Source organism: Trichosurus vulpecula, chromosome 5 (assembly GCF_011100635.1).
Source record: "Trichosurus vulpecula isolate mTriVul1 chromosome 5, mTriVul1.pri, whole genome shotgun sequence".
NCBI classification, from domain to species: Eukaryota; Metazoa; Chordata; class Mammalia; order Diprotodontia; family Phalangeridae; genus Trichosurus; species Trichosurus vulpecula.
In genome coordinates this window covers 221,698,846-221,719,914 of record NC_050577.1, presented here as the reverse complement: position 1 = coordinate 221,719,914, position 21,069 = coordinate 221,698,846, and the positions used below count along the sequence as shown (strand labels likewise).

At 35.8% G+C, this 21,069-nt stretch overlaps 1 protein-coding gene across 1 annotated transcript in view; it reads right to left on the bottom strand.

Moving 5' to 3' along the window:
* EEA1 (early endosome antigen 1) overlaps positions 1-21,069 on the bottom strand; it is a 127,908-nt gene that overhangs the window by 80,644 nt on the left and 26,195 nt on the right. Inside the window, exons 3-5 of the mRNA XM_036761429.1 lie at positions 4,146-4,264; positions 1,745-1,799; positions 1,582-1,647 (exon numbers count right to left, since the gene is read on the bottom strand). Coding sequence (XP_036617324.1) covers positions 1,582-1,647; positions 1,745-1,799; positions 4,146-4,264 — 240 coding nt within the window. The remainder of the gene's footprint in view (positions 1-1,581; positions 1,648-1,744; positions 1,800-4,145; positions 4,265-21,069) is intronic.

The window sequence follows — 21,069 nt, the reverse complement described above, 5'->3', positions numbered from 1 at the left end:
GAATGCAAGCTCCTCAAAGGTAGGGACTGTTTTTGCTTTTTCTTTGTATTCCCAGTGCTTAGCACAATGCCTGACACATAGTACACATTTAGTTAAATGCTTCATTGATTAGTTGTTTATATTTCTGAATTAAAGAACTAAATTTTTCTCAAGCACCTTCTTAATTCACCTAACAGAACCTACCATTTGACTCAATCTTAGGCCATTGTGTATGTTGTGCAGAACTCTACCATGGATAAATATCTAGAGCCAGCTTGGCACAAGAGAAAGAGCCCTGGACTTGGGGTTGGAAAGCTTGGGTTTGAGTCCTCACTCTGCTATCTCCTAGGTGTGTTGCTGGCCAAAAGGCAGCTAATCTCTCTGTCTTCAGTTTCCTCAGTCACCAAGCACTTATTAAGTGTCTACTCTATACATCCTCCAGTGCAAAATAGGTTATAATTTTTCACTACCTATCTTACAGAATTATTATGAGGCCAATGAGAATGTAAAGCACATTAAAAATGTAAAATGTTATGGGAAGGTCAGCTATGCTAACACTATGATAAGTGGCTTTAAAGCCATTTTTTACTTTCAAGGTAAACTTTTAAAATAACTATAGCATTATGAAACCTTTCAAAGAAAGAACAATAAAGTTAATGAGGTTTTTTCCCAAAACTTCAGTGAAATACTTATTTCATGAATTAAAACATGTACTACTCAAAAATTATTTTCAGATTAAGAAAATATCTATTTTTACATCTAGTACAATCGAACTAAATGGCACTAAATACTAAGAATCATAAAAGTTTTTCTATCATTTTATTTCTTAATTTTTTCCAAAAGTAAATTTTCTACTGCTACAATTACCTATTCCCTCTTAGAAAAATTATTTTCAACATGAGATAAAAAACAATTTTTTCTTTAAATATAGGAAGCCAATACTTCTCTATTTGCTTTGAGATACAAACCATGATACAGAAAATGCTTGATTAGCCACGCTAATAGCATAAACAAAGAGCATGAATAAATGACATATACAATCCAAAAATCCTTATTAGTTTCAAAATCCTTCCCAATTAAAAAAGCTGACTTAGCAAAAGTGATATTTTATTCCTTTCATTTTTAAGTACAGACGATAACTCTCAACTTAAAAGACACAACACAAACATCACACTTAGAAGAAAATAGCCCAAATAATACTCAAATTGGACAATCGGATCTTGAACGATTAATTCGACAATCAGCTCTTGAATAATTTGAGGAACAAGCTGGTAGAACCAATTTTAACCTAATTTTCCAAGTATATATATATGTGTTATGCCCTTACCAAGTGGAGAATATCTTTTTATGTTTCTGGTTAAATTCACTGTTCTTGGATCTACATTTTCTTTTTACTTGGGTTTATATTTAAATAACCAAGACAAGACTTTTAAAAACTCTCCATATACCATTCATTTGAATTAAAAGGAAACAGCACACTTAATATTACCCATAAGGAAGAAACTTTTCAAGTCATTTGTATCAGGTCATCTGCCTTACAATTTCTATGGTGAAACTAAATAGCTTCTTGTAAACATGCTTCAAGTATCTGAAAGTAATTACTTGCTGCCGCTGCCCTTGTAATTTTTCTAATTCTTTCTTCAACTCTTCTGAGTACCATTTTTCTTCCTAATAAGAAAAGGAGTTGTTTTTTAGCCCACAAGCTTTTAAAATTGTTTATCTAAAACACTGAAAATAAGTAAATGCAAAACATTTTCTTTCCAACCTTCAGTGAAGCCTGTAAGTCTTGGACCTCTTGTCGAAGTAGTATCACATCTTCTCTGAACATACATGGAAACAAAAGGAAACAATAAGCAATACTTGCACAAGTATATTCAAAGAGATAACAACTAATCTTGTCTATTAATAAAATATCTGCCAAATCACTGGACATTAACATGTCAATTCTCTCTATCCTAAAAATACTCTGGTATGAGATTCTATATACAAACAAGTCTCCAACTGATGAAAAGGGGTGTGTGTGTGTGTGTGTGTGTGTGTGCGCGTGTGTGTGTGAAAAACTGGTTAAGTTGGCTGGTTGGCATTCAGAACACATTCTCTCATAGAAACACTGCTATAAATTGGTTCCCAGGTTGGCATGTAGATGCCTATTTAATCCAGCACACAGTTAAACTATAGCACCAATACTTCTATAAAACCTAACTGCCACTTAAAACAATATTTTCCTTGGAAAATGTATTTGAGTTTTTGATCTGGAATGTCAGGCAATACACTAACTGTAAGTCATAATCCACTGGCAGCATTGGCAAAAGAAAGCTGAGAGATAGTACGCTAGCATGGGGAAGGGCTAAGAATACTGGGTCAAGATTAGTTATGGCAATAAGAATGGATAACTCTGCCAACAGGACAGGGGAAAGAGGAGATAATCTGCTGCAACAATACTAGGCAGAGGAATTATATAATACAATGAGGGACGTGAGTCCTTGCCTAACAGCTATTTGTAAATGAGGGTTGTTTGTATGTCAGACATGCACATATTGGAAAATAACTGGGCCTATTTTTTATTAAACAAACTCAGACTCAAGAGTTAAACATGAACACGTGTATGTCTTTTTTAATACTGACTACATTTTTTATGTAACATTTTAACTGGCAAAATACCAAATGAGAACATTTTGTAAATGCTTTCAAAAAAACTCAAGTTTTAAAACACATAAAAAACACAAAAATGCAAAAATTCATGTAAGAAGAAAGAACCATTCCTCCTTACTTGTCATAACCAGAAATACTGTGAGACAACTCTGTTAAGATTTACTGAGCTTCCAAAAATACAAAATACATGTGCAATTTCATTGGGAGAGGAAGCCTACCAGGCAAAGATCCAAAGCACCATGTCTAGTTATCACTGGTGCTCTTATTCTTTACTCTTTTTTTCAAAACTAATAGTCTGAAGTTTCACAAATTACATGCAGATTTTCAAGTTCAAATAGTATCCAAATCATTAATAAAATTATTCTAGGGAGTAATTTACCAAGGACTAATTCAGAGTAATCTAAGCTTTATAAAGGAACTTCCTGTCAAAACTAAAGATGTCACCAGAAATGTATTAGTGAAAAGGTCGCTACAAATTAGAATAGGTGGGCTCAAGATTCAACATTCTTAGGTGGCTGCAGTTTATCTTTGTGATAGTCTTGAAAGAGACCTGGGAATTTAGATGACACAGGAACTAGAAAAACCAAGTTAAGCTAACAATATTTTATGGTACCTCCTTACATTTTATGATATCTGCTTATCACGTAGAAATGTTCTTAATGTTTTCCTTTGTGTGTGACCATGTGCTTAATTTTTTAATATTTATGCTAAAAATATTTTTAAAAAATATTTAACTACTTTATGAATATTTCAAAAGACTTGTAGTTTCATAAGTGAGGGTACTACTCCCAAGACAGCTTATAACCCAGTTGAGTTGCTAGAGTTAAAAAAACAAAATCACCTGGTTAGCCAAGTTTCTGGTGACAATCACCTAAGCAGCCCCTCCATCCTCAAATAAGTAAGGAAACTGTGATGACAACTTATATTATATTATAAAAAACAATGTGAACTCAAGACTAGATTCAATAGGAAAAAATACAACAAGAATTTTCACAAGCAGCTTGAAAAAGTGAATTTATGCAGTTAATCCTTTATTTTTAATTGATTTTGCCTCATTTTTAAATCCTCAAATTGTGTAATGACAATTTAGATTTGAAGATCTTTCCCACCCATTAACAGGCCCATGTATTTTGCAATACAGAATTACATAAGTATATTCACAATTATCGTCGATGTTGTGTCTATTGCCTTCCTAATACAAATGGCTATGTATATTTGTTGCATTTAGTTTATATAATCAAGTTTTAAAGTTCTACTAACTTGATTGACTCTTAAATACAGAAGAAAAGCATATGTTCAAAAAAAGTAATTTTTTCCAGTTGTGCTTTCCAAAAAACACAACAATCACAGGACAGCCTCCCACCAATCCATCCCAATATCAGAGAGGTCAAGGACAGCAGGAAGGCAGACATCTTCATGGCACTATCTATAAGCATACATGAAACTGGTTTTCAGCCTGCATGTAAGGTCAAAAACATCATCAGCTATTGGCCTACAAATGTATTCCACTTTACCGTTTTAGAGCCTCTCCTCCATGACTTGGTTCATTACCAGAGTCATGAACTGCCTGATAATGTTTGAAAAGCTCTTCAGCAGATCCATGAGATTTCATACACTGCGGACATATGAAGCCCTATTAAAACATAAAGGAAAAAAATCTTGAGTTTTTTGCATTGTAAAAATTTCTTACACATTTCTAAGCAACACTAAATATTTCATTTACACTGTTATCCAATAATTGATCATTGTGACACTCATAAATTGACATTTTACAATGTAATTATAATATCCATTCTGAGTAACTACTTCATATAAAAAAAAACAATATGTATCTTAAAGACTTTCCAAGCAAGACACTTTGAAGCACACAGTTCTTTCTAAAAAAAAAAAAAAAAAAAGAAGAAGAACTTAAAAAAAATACCTTTCTGGCAATTCTTAATTGGCCACATCAATTTTGTTCTATAATAACAATTATTATTGGCAGCCTGGTATAGTGAAGAGCCAGCAAAGCCTGGGTTCAAATCCCTCTTCCAGCACATACTGCCTGTGTGATCCTGAACAAATGACCTAATCTCTCAATGATCTAGGCAACTCTCAAGCACTACAAGCTCCAGAGGGAAAAAACAAATTGCACAGGTAGAGAACATTTCCTTTATCTGGGAGCCCTTTATACCAAAGAAATTACAATTCCATTCCATATTTCCTAAGAATAACAATACCAAAAAGGGGATTCTATCTTACAAATCGGAAAACGGTATCACAGGCTCATAGGCCTAAAGGAAACCAACTTCTGATGTTCACATCTGATTCTTGTCTAGCTATTTTCTACTTTCAGATTTAAGGTTGTTCTGACTGGTTTAGGACAGCAGATATCTGATAGCCTTATAACTTCTGTACTTTTTTTTTTTTCAAAGCCTCTTCTTTTTTTAAAAAAATTTTTTTTATTTAATATATTTAGTTTTCAGCATTGATTTTCACAAGAGTTTGAATTACAAATTTTCTCCCCATTTCTACCCTCCCCCCACTCCAAGATGGCATATATTCTGGTTGCCCTGTTCCCAAGTCAGCCCTACCTTCTGTCATCCCACTCCCCTCCCATCCCCTTTTCCCTTCCTTTCTTGTAGGGCAAGATAAATTTCTACGCCCCATTGCCTGTGTATCTTATTTTCTAGTTGCATGCAAAAACTTTTTTTTTCGTCTTTGAACATCTGTGTTTTAAAACTTTGAGTTCCAAATTCTCTCCCCTCTTCCCTTCCCACCCACCCTCCCTAATAAGTCAAGCAATTCAACACAGGCCACATGAGTATCTTTATGTATAACCCTTCCACAATACTCGTGTTGTGAAACACTAACTATATTTTGCTCCTTCCAAACCTATCCCCCTTTATCCAATTTTCTCCCTTGACCCTGTCCCTTTTCGAAAGTGTTTGTTTTTGATTACCTCCACCCCCATCTGCCCTCCCTTCTACCATCCCCCCCTTTTTTTATCTTCTTCCTCCTTCTTTCCTGTGGGTTAAGCTACCCAATTGAGTACATATGGTATTCCCTCCTCAGGTCAACTCTGATGAGAGCAAGATTCACTCATTCCCCCTCACCTGCCTTCTCTTCTCTTCCTACAGAACTGCTTTTTCTTGCCACTTTTACGCAAGATAATTTACCCCATTCTATCTCTCCCTATCTCCCTCTCTCAATATATTCCTCTCTCATCCCTTAATTTGATTTTATTTCTTTTAGATATCTTCCCTTCATCTTCAACTCACCCTGTGCCCGCCCTCTCTCTCTCTCTCTCTCTCTCTCTCTCTCTCCATATATATATATACATACATATATACATACATACACATTCACTTATATATATACATAAACATATATATATATGCATATTCCCTTCAGCTACCCTAATACTGAGGTCTCGTGAATCACACATGTCATCTTTCCATGTAGGAATGTAAACAAAACAGTTCAACTTTAGTAAGTCCCTTGTGATTTCTTTTTCTTGATCTTTTTCTTGATTACCTTTTCATGCTTCTCTTGATTCCTGTGTTTGAAAGTCAAATTTTCTATTCAGCTCTGGTCTTTTCACTGAGAAAGCTTGAAAGTCCTCTATTTTATTGAAAATCCATATTTTGCCTTGGAGCATGATACTCAGTTTTGCTGGGTAGGTGATTCTAGGTTTTAATCCTAGCTCCACTGACCCCTGGAATATCGTATTCCAAGCCCTTCGATCTCTTAATGTAGAAGCTGCCAGATCTTGGATTATTCTGATTATGTTTCCACAATACTCAAATTGTTTCTTTCTGGCTGCTTGCAGTATTTTCTCCTTGATCTGGGAGCTCTGGAATTTGGCGACAATATTCCTAGGAGATTTCTTTTTGGGATCTATTTGAGGAGGTGATCGGTGGATTCTTTCAATTTATATTTTGCCCTGTGGCTCTAGAATATCAGGGCAGTTCTCCTTGATAATTTCTTGAAAGATGATATCTAGGCTCTTTTTTTGATCATGGCTTTCAGGTAGTCCAATAATTTTTAAATTATCTCTCCTGGATCTATTTTCTAGGTCAGTGGTTTTTCCAATGAGATATTTCACATTGTCTGCCATTTTTTCATTCCTTTGGTTCTGTTTTATAGCATCCTGATTTCTCATCAAGTCACTAGCTTCCACTTGCTCCAATCTCATTTTTAAGGTAGTATTTTCTTCAGTGGTCTCTTGGACCTCCTTTTCCATTTGGCTAATTCTGCCTTTCAAGGCATTCTTCTCCTCATTGGCTTTTTGGAGCTCTTTTGCCATTTGAGTTAGTCTATTTTTTAAGGTGTTGTTTTCTTCAGTATATTTTTCAGTATTTTTCTGGGTCACCTTTAGCAAGTCATTGACTATTTTTTCATGGTTTTCTTGCATCCTTCTCATTTCTCTTCCCAATTTTTCCTCTACTTCTCTAACTTGCTATTCCAAATCCTTTTTGAGTTCTTCAGTGGCCTGAGACCAATTCATGTTTTTCTTGGAGGCTTTTGGTGTAGGCTCTTTGACTTTGTTGACTTCTTCTGGCTGTATGTTTTGGTCTTCTTTGTCACCAAAGAAAGATTCCAAAGTCTGAGTCTGAATCTGAATCCATTTTCATTCCTTGGCCATGTTCCCAGCCAACTTACTTGACCCTTGAGTTTTTCAGCGGGGTATGACTGCTTGTAGAGTTAAGAGAACTATGTTCCAAGTTTGGGGGGATGCGCCAGCTCTGCCACACCAGCACTCCTCCTTCCCCAAGAACCCCCAACCCGGACTGGACTTAGATCTTCAGCAGGCTCTTCGCTCCTGCTCTGATCCGCCACTTAATTCCTCCCACCAGGTGGGCCTGGGGCAGGAAGCAACTGCAGCTGTAGTTCTGTAGCTGCCCCACCTCTGCTGCCCCAGGGCGGTGGCCAAACCCCAAACTCCTTTCACTCACTCCCCAGCAGCTTTTCCCACTAACCTTCTCTGTTGTCTTTGGTGTTTGTGGGTTGAGAAGTCTGATAACTGCTGCAGTTCACTGATTCAGGGCGCTAGGGCCCCCTCCGCCTGGCTCCTGGTCTGGTTGGTCCTTGCCACCCATGCTGGGCTCTGCTCCGTTCCACTCCCAGCTCCATGAGGGATACACCTTACCCAGAGACCATTCAGCCTGTCCCTCCGCTATTTTGTGGGTTGTGCAGTTCTTCTCTGTTGTCTTTGGTGTTTGTGGGCTGAGAAGTCTGGCAACTGCCACAGATCACTGACTCAGGGCGCTAGGGCCTGCTCCGCCCAGCTCCTGGTCTGGTTGATCTGCGCGGCCCGCGCTGGGCTCTGCTCCACTCCCAGCTCTTTGCGGGAAAGACCTCACCCAGCAACCATCTAGGCTGTCCTGGGCTGGATCCCTTCTTCCCTCTGCTATTTTGTGGGTTCTGCAGTTCTAGAATTGGTTCGGAGCCATTTTTTATAGGTTTTTGGAGGGACTTGGCTGGGAGCTCACACTAGTCCCTGCTTTCCAGCCACCATCTTGGCTCTTCCCCCCAACTTCTGTACTTTCTAAGCCTTCTAAATAACTTCGAGATTGTTCTCTTAATAACAGACTTTTCTCCTAAAATGAGAAGAGCTTGAATTACACAATATCACTTTAGTCAGCCAGTACATCTTATGAATATGGATGTTTCCATACAAGTGAATTTTCTTGATCAAAGGGTATGGATGTTCCCATATAAGTGATTCTTCTTGATCAAAAGTATTGTTTATCTTTCTTTCTCAAAGAGGACCATGACATCAGGAAAGTGATGTCATGACTTGCAACTGAATTGGATTTAAGTGAGGGAGATCTGTGCAAAGTGACCAGCCTCACTTTCTCCTTGGAAGCCATCTGGTACTAGTGGCAAGATCAGGATGAATGGAGATAGCCCCAGATCAAAAGTATACAGTCAAAGTGAATACCAAACATGTTTTTTAATTTGACCATATGTGATTTTTTAAAAACTTCTTTAAATGTATGTGTGTGTGTGCTGTATACACATATACACATATTAAACAAGAACTACTGAAAATAGTTTTACCTTATAACCTGTGACCTTAGACAATGCATTCTACCTTTCTAAGTCTCAGTGTCCTCAACTGTAAAGTAAGAGGGTTGGATTGGATGATTTCTAAGTTCATAATACATATGTATACAGTCCTACATCTATACTTCTGTGAACCAATGTTATGCTGTTAGAACAGAATGATGCCAGTAGGAACTTAGAGGTCTAAGTTTGACCAAACATCAAATAGCATCAAACAGAAACTCATCACCAGTAGGCTGGCCACTTGGTGAGTAATTTAGAGCATTTATGTAGTATTTTAAGGTTTGCAAAGCACTTCACAAATATTACCTCATTTTACCTTTACAACCTTGGGAAGTAGGTGCTATTATTCTCATTTCATAGATAAGGAAACTGAGGCTGACAGAGGTTATCACACAGCTAGTAAATGTCTGAGGCAGAACTGGAACTTGGGTCTTCCTGACTCCAAGTATGTGACTCTTATCCACTAAATTATATAACAACCACCTGATGATGGATCATTTGGTGACAGCAACCATAAAACAAAGAAAGATACAAAATGGTCCACAGTCTAATGAAGCCCTCTCTAGTAGAGATGGTAGTAGAATGTGCTAAGAATGAAATGGTTTCTAAACATTTTAGAAACATTAACTTAACTATTGGAACCATAAATGTGAAATCCTTGTCCAGTAACCAAAGAGTAGATATATTATGATAGGAAGCAAATCTTATCTGTTTGACATTCTGTAAACTAAGAGGGAAGACAAAGACACACTGCAGCTAAATGGAAGAATGATTCACTGGTTCTCCTTGAAGAACCCCCCATCCACACACACACCCCAAAAGAAGGAGCAGAAAGAAACTTATAATCGGACATTTGGTCATCTTTTATGACAAGATGAAGAGGTAGAGAAATTCTACAAATAAGTTACTAAGGTCCTCCAAAGAAAATCAAGATACTTTGATTCTCATTACTTCAATTCAAAGGTGAGTGTAACTATGTACAGAAAAATAAACACTTCAGAAAACATGGTTCAGGAATAAACAAGTTGCCAATGATTGGCAAACTATCCAGCAATTTTCACACGTATATGTCATGAATACTTTCTTCAAGAAAAGAAACAGGAGGTACATGACACAGTGGGCACCAAATTAAATCACTAAAAATCAAATTAATTGAATAGATAAGAAATGACTTGTTACTGATGCAACAATCATTCCTCAACTGTCTGTGTAGTCAGACCATCAAATTGTTAAAGATAATATTACAAAGCTAGAAGAATAAAAATGAGAAAAAGATGTATCCAATTCAAACTTTAGCTTGACCTATTTAAACAGGTTATTGATGTCAAAAAATGGAAGAGAACACATAACACCAATTATAATCAAGACATACAAAAAATTTAACATGTAAATCAATTGCCACAACAAGAGGATCAAAAAAAACAACACAAAACAAAAAAACCTATAAACTGCCCTATTGAGCGAATGCTAGTATGGCAGTAAAGGACAATACTTTTTTAGAATATAAACTTATTTGTAAGATCTTTTTCAGAAGGATTGTAGAAGATGATGTACAGAATCACTTTGTCATACAGTGAGAAGCAGGGGAAGAAAGGGGGAAACTAGTGTAAAGAAAATGTAGCAAGAGATATCACTGAATAGTATCATCTAATACAAGTCATTTCCCAACTGATAAATGGCCAAAGGATATGAACAGGCAATTTTCAGACAAAGAAATCAAGGCTATCTATAGTCATATGGAAAAATGTTCTAAATAACTATTGATTAGAGAAATGAAATTAAAACAACTCTGAGGTATCACTTCACACCTATCAGATTGGCTAACATGACAAAAAAAAAAGGAAATGTTGGATGTTGGAGGGGATGTGGGAAAACTGGGATATTAGTGCACTATTAGCGGAGTTGTAAACTGGTCCACCCATTCTGAAGAACAATTTGAAACTATGCCCAAAAGGCTATAAAACTGTGCATACTCTTTGATCCAGAAATACCACTGCCAGGTCTGTATCCCAAAGAAAAAAAAATTTTAAGGAAAAAAAAGGACCTATTTGTACAAAAAATATTTATAGCAGCTCTTTTGGTGGTGGTAAAGAATTGGAAATCAAAGGGATGCCCATCAATTGGGTAATGACTAAACAAGCTGTGGTATATGACTGTCATGCAATAGTATTGTGCTTTAAGAAAAGACAAGCAGGATGATTCAGAAAAACCTGGAAAAATTTACATGAACAGATGCATAAGTGAAGAGAACCAAGAGAATGTACACACGCAATATTGTTCCATGAATAACTGTGAACGACAGCTATTTTCAGCAATACAATGATACCAAGACAATCCCAAAGGACTAACGATGAAGCATACTATCCACCTCCAGAGAAAGAACTGATACTGATTGAATACAGACTGAAACATGCTATTTTTCACTTTCATTTTTCCTTTTACTTGAGTCTTCTTGTATAACATGCCAATATGGAAATGTTTTACATAAAAATTTTTTTAATAAATGTTATCTAGGGTATATTTAAGGATGAAGCTAACAAATAAAAGAAAGGTGGGAAAGATGCACAAAACTTTTTTATATCAAACTCTTTTCACCATCAATGGACAGCCACATTTTGGACATCACAGTCCCAGTGTTTGTGGAACTGGAAATAGCACCGAAGAAAACAAAGATGGGAAAAGTAGACTGGTTAGACCAAGTACACATGGAAGATATCTATGCTGGAGGTGATAGTCTTGAGAGAACTGATTCTTAGCCAGACCTATTTTTAAGGGATCTAAAAGAAGGTGAAGAGAAAAAAGGGGGGAGGGGTAGTAAAAAAAAAGCCTCAGATATTATTACTTCCAAAAAAAGGCAACTTAGAGAATATCAATAACTACTGACCCATTTACCTGTTTTCCCAACTAAATAAACATTTTATGAAAATAATCTGCATAGGTATACTTGTCACCATTGATGACAATACTGAAAAGGTACAGAAAGGCTTTCACAAACAATATCCACAGCAGATTACATCTTTACCATCACACAGATTATTAAAAGATACAGAGAATTCAAGATTCCATTGTGCTTATTATTTGTTAGCTACTGAAAAATATTTGACAGAGCATAATGAGGCTTTCAGCAAGTTATCCATACATAGACATATATATGTACATATATACATATGTATACCTAAAAAGATACAACAGAGATGACTTTATTTGACAACCCTCTCATTGATTAATATAATGACTGCCAGTGAACAGGGAGACAAGATGTTTACCACCATCATGTAAGAGATACAATACAGATTTAAAGACAGAGAAGTTTCAGATAGATAATGAGGACTTCTGGATGATCTTCTTCAAACAATCTCAGAACAATGTGGTCCCCTAAATTACATTCAAAATCTCTTAAACATTTGGTCTAACTATACAGAAAGAAAAAAAAAAACACAAGTGAGTGAGAATGCCTATCATTCTGACTACAAGATGCAGCTGATGGATGGTCTATAGAACCTATTTGTACATTTAGGTCAGACAAAGCAAATGGACAATGATGTAGGTCCAAGACTGAACATGAGGAGAGTCTTTGGGCTTGCCACTGGGAAATGGAACAGTACTTTTAATAACGAAAAACTTTTTCAAGAAACAAAGACTCATCTTTTTAATGCCAATATTCTTCCAATGATGCTGTATGATTGCAAGTCATTGAAAAACTTCGGTCTCCAAAGAATTGAAGTTGAGGATCACACAAGGTGCAATGGAGCAGTGCAGTATCAGAAATTATGGAAAGAATATTACAAAATAAATATATGACCAAAAATTGTAGGCTGCCCACATCTATATGAGTATGAACTAACCATCCTGAGCACTCCAGTGATATCCTTACAATGTCCAAAGAACTTGAGTATAGTAAGGGTGAAGTTATGGACAAACAATGGCAAGAAAGAGAAGCTGTCAGGAATGGGTTGAAATTTTCATAAATGGAAAAATAATCACATCGATAAGATCACAAATTTATTTGTGTATTTCAGTATTCATGTCACATCCTCCCTCAGCTGTTCTTGGGAGCAGGGACTATGGCTTATCTAAACAGTGTCATCTCCCCTAGAAAGCACTCTGCACACACAAAGTCTTAATGTTTCTTAAACTGAACAGACAGAAGTGAATCAAACTTTGGTTTTGTTAACATCAATTCTTTCAAGGAAATATTCCAAAGTTCTTGAAAAAAAATTAAATTTTAGTCAATTATTTTTTTTTAAAAATAGATACACATCATAATCTACTGAAGATGGATCAGGAATAGGGAGAAGGGGTGTTCCCAAATCAAAGAAAGAATAAGACATCATAGCTTCAAAAAGAGACAGCATTATAACATTATTACTCTTCCTATATCACAGCAACTATGGCTTATGCTTTCCTTCCACTCTCAACACACTGACAACATAGCTAGAAGAAGCCTTTTCCTATCATAAAGCAATCAAAACAAATCTTTTTATGGTATCAATATAACTACATATTGACATATATAACTATGTAATATATAAATATATAATATAATGTATTATAATATATAATCTAATAATATATTATATGCTTATATAATATAATATATAGTATATAACATATATAACTATAATATGTAATAACCCAATGAACTTCCTTTCCACTGACAAACTATCATTAAGAACTACAATGCATAGACTGAAAATAACTGCATAAAAGCATTTCCTCCCAGGTTTCATAATGTTCCAAAGGGTACTTATTTTGAGGGAAGTAATTCATACAATGCAAGTATAAGGTTTCAGTTGTGAGATACTTCTCTTTTCTTCAAATCTCTACAAAATATCAGGAAGAAACTGTTTAATCTTACTTTTTTTCCCAAAGAATACATTAAAAAATAAGGAAGACAAATGATCTGCAATCAATCAAGCATGTATTCTTGCTAACTAGCTGTTTCAAACATATCCTTTAGTCAATCACATGAATGGTACTTTGGCTGGAAATCCTTCACTGTGGCAGATTACCAGACCTAGTTCAGTACGTACTTGCACAGGCATACTTGTATACCTTCATAAGACTTGATTGTATGATTTTTATGATTTAAAAGTTACCAAGATTGTAATACTTTTATTAGGGTAAGGAGTCAATGCTATGGTTCATGCTTTGAAAATAACATACCTGTGCCTCCTTCCATGAATTATAAACTTTAAACTGTTTCATTAGGGCCACAATCAGCAAATACTTATTAAGCACTTTCTTAAGCACACTTCATTGTGTCCAGCACTGCGCTAGCATATGCAAAGCTACTATGACATCTCTCAGTATAAAAGCTTCCATTTTAGAGATCGGGCTCTTGAAAGGTCTCAGATCACAAACTTAAAGTTGAAAGGGATCTTGGACAATTACTAAACGAATTCTTTATTTTTATGGATGAAAAAGCTGAGGCCCAAGGAGGTATAGTGAACTACCTCAAAGGCACACAGGTATTAAAAAGGAGAGACAGGATTTGAACTTAGATCTTCTAACTCTAAATCCAATGCAAAGAGTGAGAATCAAGTAGATCTCTTTATAACACTAAGTGCCAATCCTCAGACAGGCATTTAATGAGTAGACTGTTGCCTGACTTACACAGATGCTGTGGGAATATATTAACACCTGAAACTATGTTCCCAAGGGGAAAAAAAACACTCTTTGGAATTGAAAATAGAGGTAATCATCATCATTAAGGACATAGCTCATTTCAATTGCCATGAGATTAATATAGAAGAGAGAGTCTCTTAAAGTCTGAGGTTAAACCTTATAGAAGATTTAATGGCTCTACCATTTGTCTAGGCTCTACTAATTTTTTTTTTAAAGAAACATCTATCTGTCAGGAAGTAAATTTAGCCCAACAAAAGAAAGGTAAGTCTATTCCAATTAAAAAGCAAACCACCATCAACTTTTTAGCCTTGCTTTCTCAAAAGCAATTATCTTCTCCTAGGTCCCCTTGAACTTCTGTCACCTAATCTATATTACCCAAAGGCAAAAACCACACTACTTAATTGCATCAACACCTCTCCCCATACCACCCCAAATCACCAGATGCTTCAAACTACCAACTAAATCAAAATCATTATAAGATTCCTCTTCCTTTGACTTTCTGATTTTCTACCACTTAGCAAAACCCTGTTGTTCTCCTCATGAATCTATATATCCAGGCAAAAGCTTCTGAATGCTGTCCTTAGTTACTTATGTTCCTGCTCAGGCCAATATGAAAGTGTGAAATAACAGGCTCTCGGGATTTGGCAAACTACCCACAGTGACCTAGAAGAGCTTCGATGCTATCTTATCTCTCTTTCCCAGGAGCTTTCTTGCAAAGGTATGGGGTCACACCAGCTTCAAGGATCTGCGATTTTGTCAGTTTAGGTGCTTTCTCAACAAACATAAATCATGTCTCTGGATCTCAGGAGAAATCTTTCACAAATTACGTGGCCAAAAATCTCACTGTGCTGTGGCCAATCTTCAGGCGGGCAATGATCCTCTCTGATGTAGCAATAGCATTACGCTGTGCAAAAATAACCTAGCTATACATCAATTTATCTCCATATTAGTGAGTTCTGTTTCTCAAGGGCTTTGTAAATTAGCAGCATATATATTTCCAAAAAATCACTTATCTCTTTTCCACAATTCACACCTAAGATCCTAAAGTTTTCTTTTAAAATAAGCTACATGTAGCTTATTAGTTTTATACCACGATGAAAATGTAATGGCTGTCTATCTAGTCCAGTCCCCTCATTTTACAGAGAAGGAAAGGGCACACAGTATTTAAATAATCTGTCCAAAGTCACACAGTGAGATTGACAGAATAAAACTCAAACTGAATCCCTTGAGTCACAGGGTTGTTTTATTCTCATTATTGACAATGTTTATCTCTTCCCCCCTACAATCCTACTGCATATACATATATGCACACATATATTGGGCTCTATATACACTGAATATGATTTATCATTTCTGTTCTAGGGAATTTTACTGGTAAGTCTTTTTGCATCTGTGATCCTTTGTATGATCCTTTGAACAATTAAGAGGAATTTTACCTGAATGTGTAATTCCCTCAAAAAGCTTTATTTTCTCAATACCTAGATGGCATAAAGAGCTTCACTTCCTCATTAAAAAAATTTAATAGGTTCAAAAATAACTTTATTTTCTTTTCTCATTAACATATAGCATCACAGTCATTGATTTCACCCTAGTATGGGCCCAAATTACCACTCTCTCAAGACTATTTCAATAGCTTAACTAACTGTTCTCTCCATCTCTAGTCTCCCTCCCTTCTAAACCATACTCTACTCTACCCTGCTGCCAAATTAATCTTCCAAAAGCAGAACTGATTAATTACATCAGCCCCTTTCCCAACCACCGTCAAGGGTGTTCCTCTGTCTATCAGAGCTGCATTGAAGTATGTCCACAATATGGTCCCAAAGTTGCTTCTCCACTATTTCCTTACCTATACCTACTGCCATAGACAAACTTTCTCTAAATTAGCCCATGTGTTTCATCATTCAGTCTCCTCACCTCTGTGCATCTCATTCATTCCACATGGAATGTGGAGAATCCCCTCTACACCTCTACCTGTCACAAGCCAACCTAGCATTACAGGCCCATCTCAAATATCACCTCCATAGTGAAGTATGTCCTGATTCCCCCAAGCACATGAGGTCTCTTACCCATGAGGCAGTGATGGAGGTTTTCATCTGGTAGCCAAGAAAGCTGGTTCTTGTTCCAGCCAATTCAGAACAAGAGTTGGCTGGAACACAGCCAAGCTTGCTCTTCAACTTTAAGCAAGCCATTTCACTTCTGTGGGAATTGGTCTCATTTGTAAAATAATGGGACCAAACTACCGTCTCTTCTAGCTCTAACAGACTCTTCTGAACCAAATTTAGCACCTTGTGGCACTTAAATTACTGTACTATAATTATCTGTATATAAGGCAGCACAGCATAATAGAAAGAATGTGGGACTTTGAGGTAGAAAGATCTTGAGTTCAAATCTTGCCAGTGACACTTTCTGTCTAACTAATGGGCAGGTCAATCCCTATAAAACTTCAGGCAACTCAACAAGACTACAGATTATAAACAGTAGAGATGGGAGAGGTTCTCTCACAAAGGTAATCATAGGTTCTTGCCAGGGTTAGATAGTAATTATGTCTCTGCCTTATCAATCCCACTACTTCGTGAGCTCACTGACAGCAAGTAAGGACTGTGTCCTATCTTTACATCACAGACAAGACCTCATGTAATGCTTTGCACATTACTATGTACAACAGGTATTTATTAAATATAACTCACTATTAAAAATACCTCAATATGTGTTTATTTAATTTAACTGAATAGATTTCTCTAGATGACAGCACCTGTTCACATCAGTGACCTCCTTTTTCATTGTCGGAGGGACAGATAATCTAGAAAAATCTAACACATTCATCTAACTGGATTTAATTAATTTTAACTTAAAATTTACTTATTAATTTATCATAAATATATCATATAATAGAAGTATAAAGATATCAAATTATTACTTTATTATTATGATTGTACTATTAATTATTAATTTAAAATATTTTTTTGGAAAACTGTTACCCTTGCCAACATAAATGAAGAGAAATAGTTTTTAACTCATTCATGAATGAAATTTCATGGCATAAGTTATATGAAAACATTAGCTTAAATCTTTGATACTTCAAAGCTCACAAAAAAAAATCCAAAAACATAAGTAAAAACAGCAGATTTTCCATTTTGCTTATCACACATTGATTATTAGGTATGCATAATTAAAGCAGTCCATAATCCCTTGTACCACAAAAGGTTAAGCAACAGCCAATCAATGGAGAAGGCCAGGTATTCTGGGAAGCCCATCACCCGAGCTAAAACAAAACATTAGGGACCCACAGTTAACAAAGGAGTCATTAAGAAGAGTCTGGCCACCGCATTCTTTCTCCCTGTGCTCCTTCTGGTAATGCTCCAAAAGAACAGTCACAGTTATGGAACTTTTCATGCAAAATGGACAGATAAAGCCCTGTGAAACAACAAACTTTACATGTTACTTTAAAGTCAACTCAAAAATATGAAAGATAGGAAATAAATTAGAAATTTGAAAGAAAAAATCAAGTGAAATAAAATTTGAGTATTGTTAATCCACAAAAGTGAAAAATATACTCAAATTATCTTTATAATTCACCTCTCCCACGAAATTAGCCAAGGTGTAATGTGTTATCCTTTCAATTAAATAATAAGTCCACCTGCTGATTGGCCAGTGTTTTCCTTTTATGAAATGTTTCCATACTTAATCCAAAGCACAAACAAAGGCACAGAGGTATGGGAATCCAGTCTGTACAAATCTCAAGGTAGAAGATAGTCCAGTTTTACCAGAGCAGAGCTCTCTAGGAGAAGAGTAATATTAGAAAAAAGCTCTAAATGTCAGTGGGATAAAAGGTCGGAGGGCCTTCAAATGCCAGAACAGTCAAGTTTCCTGAATCAGCAAGAAAGAGCCACTGAACATTTTTAAGCAAAGGAATGACATGTCCCGATTTATATGGACAAAATATTATCTTGGAAGTGTTGTGTAATATAACATCAAAGAGGAAGAAGAGAGGTGAGATGGGAAGAACTGCAGAACAGCTATTGCACTAGTCTAGGCCAGTGATAATGATAGGCTATACCAGTGTAGGATGGCAAGGAGATAAAACAGGAGGCTGGTTTCAGAGGTAGAAACAGCAGGATCTGGTTACTGATCAAATGAGAGAGGAGGTAGAATTAACAGCCAAAAGATGACACTAAGGTTGTGAAAACAGGAGGTGGGGGTAAAGGGAAGTACTACAGAAAGACACTGTAAAGTCAGAAGGAAAATAGTTTAAGAGCAAAAAAGACACTCAATTTTAGACAGGTAGTACTATACTCTAAACAGCTGGTGATGAAGGTGTGGAATTCAGAAGTCAAAACTAAAGCTATAGATCTATATACAGGTAAGAACTGAAGTTGTGATATTAAACAAGAGGCCACAGAAGAGTAGAGAAAGAAATGTAGAGAGTCAAGGATAGACCTTTGGGAGTCAACTACATCAAGGTGTGAGAAAGAAGATGACACGCCAGCAAAACTGGAACAGGCAAAACTTTTATGAAAGGGTAATCTACTTCGATGGAGAAAGTACCAACATCAATGAAATCCTTATCTCTTAAATGGTGAAATACTGAAATTACTTAGTATTGACATTTTACTCTATGTGGCCTTTCTGCTAAGTCCTTATTAAATACTGGTGATAATGATATAATAGCCTCTCTCTGAGACTACAAACCTGGCATGAGGGATCAAATGGAAAATCTGTTTAATGATCATCTACTAATTCAAGGAATTTTTAGGAGATCAGGAAGGCAGGGTAGTTCCAGATTCCTCCAAGGAAAACAGGTAAGAAGTGATACCATGTGAATTTCCAGGATACCTTACCCAAATCGTTCAAAGCTCTAGGGCTCAAGGTAAAGAATCTGTCTTTTCTCTCTTCCAATAATTATAACAGGGCTCTGCTGGACCAAGCCATTCCTGGATCAGTTTTGCTCTAGAACAGTTCTGTCCTGATTCAAAATCACTTTCCTAGAAGTCTAGGAGGAATCCATAGGATTGCTTAAATTAGAGAAATTATAAAAATTAGTGCTACCCCTTAGCCTGTTTTTTTGTTTGTTGGACTCATAGAGACTTGGAGATACCCAAAGACAAGTAAAGAAATTTCAATGTTTAATCTGACAAAACCAACTAGTTAAGGAGTTAAGTGATACGCATGTACAATGTTCACATATCATGCAATAATACCAAAGACTTGCTAATGTGAAAATATATCAGTAGTTGCTAAAAGAGTGAAATCTGATCTCAGTAAAACATGTTTATTTTGCATTCAAATTAAAATGTACATAGCTAATAATAGCAGTCTTAAAGGAAGAAAAAAAATGTGTCAAGTCTATCTGCTTAAAGTAGCTATAAAATAAAATCTCCAAAACATTCATCTTACTGTTCAATTTAAAATGAACATAAAGTCCATTTCACTGAAGTGAGGAGTTCTAATTGTACATTTAGGTAGTCTAGCACCCAGAAAAATGGAGGCTTTAAAATGTTACAGATTGCTTAAATTCCAATCTACTGATACAATAACAAGATTATAGCATAAGGTCATGAACTTATAAGAAAACCAAATATGGTTAAGTAACTCATTGTTGATCAATATTTTGAACATGAGATATATTAAAAAGGTAAAATAAAAAAGTACTTTATAGCATAGGGGAAATTAATGTGACTGTGTTGGAAAGGCAGTCCAAGTAAATTTGCCTAATAGAATTCGTAAAACAGATTTTACATATCCACAGGTTAATTAGCTAGTGTATGTAATTAACTAGATCTGATCATTATGAGAAATGTCAACAGAAATTAGGATAAATGAACTGGTTCTTATCAAATAACTCAGAATTCAACTGGGTTCCCAAAGTGAACTAAAACCTCTTAGATAATAATCAGTTAAATTATCTTTTCTATTCAGTTTTAACTCTATGTAATTAACTGAAAAATATCTATTTTAGGGTATTAAGAATGGAAAAAAGTAAACTGACAGCTTCTTTAAAAAAAATGAACACTGATTATAAGACAGGGTAGATAAAGAGTACTCTAAGTATCCAAACATTTTTATTACTAAGTAATCAGTGCAGAGAAATAATAAAATATGAAATATCATGCTGAATAATGCCAATCGTTTATCCAGCCCAATATTCTGTCTCTAATAGTTGCGCCAAGGCATCTTTCATATAGAAGATATGGTTGCCTTTCACTGTATCAACATCTAAATGGGGCTATATTACAATTCATCCTTTTCTTCCTTTAACCTATCATGGTACTATTCTCAGGAATCTCTCTAAACCTTTCTTGAACCTATTTATGTTTTCTGCTCATGTGACCACTTGTTACTAAAAGTTTATAAGTTTACTATGGCTACCGAAGGTAATGCTTCCTTTTTATTGGCCTTAAAGTTACCTGCAATGAGCTTCAAGGAGTCAGTTACCTCATGTTAGCAGTCCAGCATTTGCTGAATAAATAAATCCATGTTTTTATCTCGTGTCCTTTATGGTTTTAAGGACTTTAACTGAATCCCCTCTTCATTTTTCCTCACTAAATAACTTTCATTTTTTTTCTCACCTATCCTCAGCTATATACTTCAACTCCTTCATCCTTTTATTTGTCTACAATGTTGTTTAGTCATTTACTATGCCTAAAATGTCTTCCTCCTCATGTCTCCTTGTCAAATTATTCTTGCCCATAAAAAGCCCAATCCAAATGTCCTTTCTTTCATAAAAGCCTTCCCTGAGCTTCCACCCGTAATGACCAG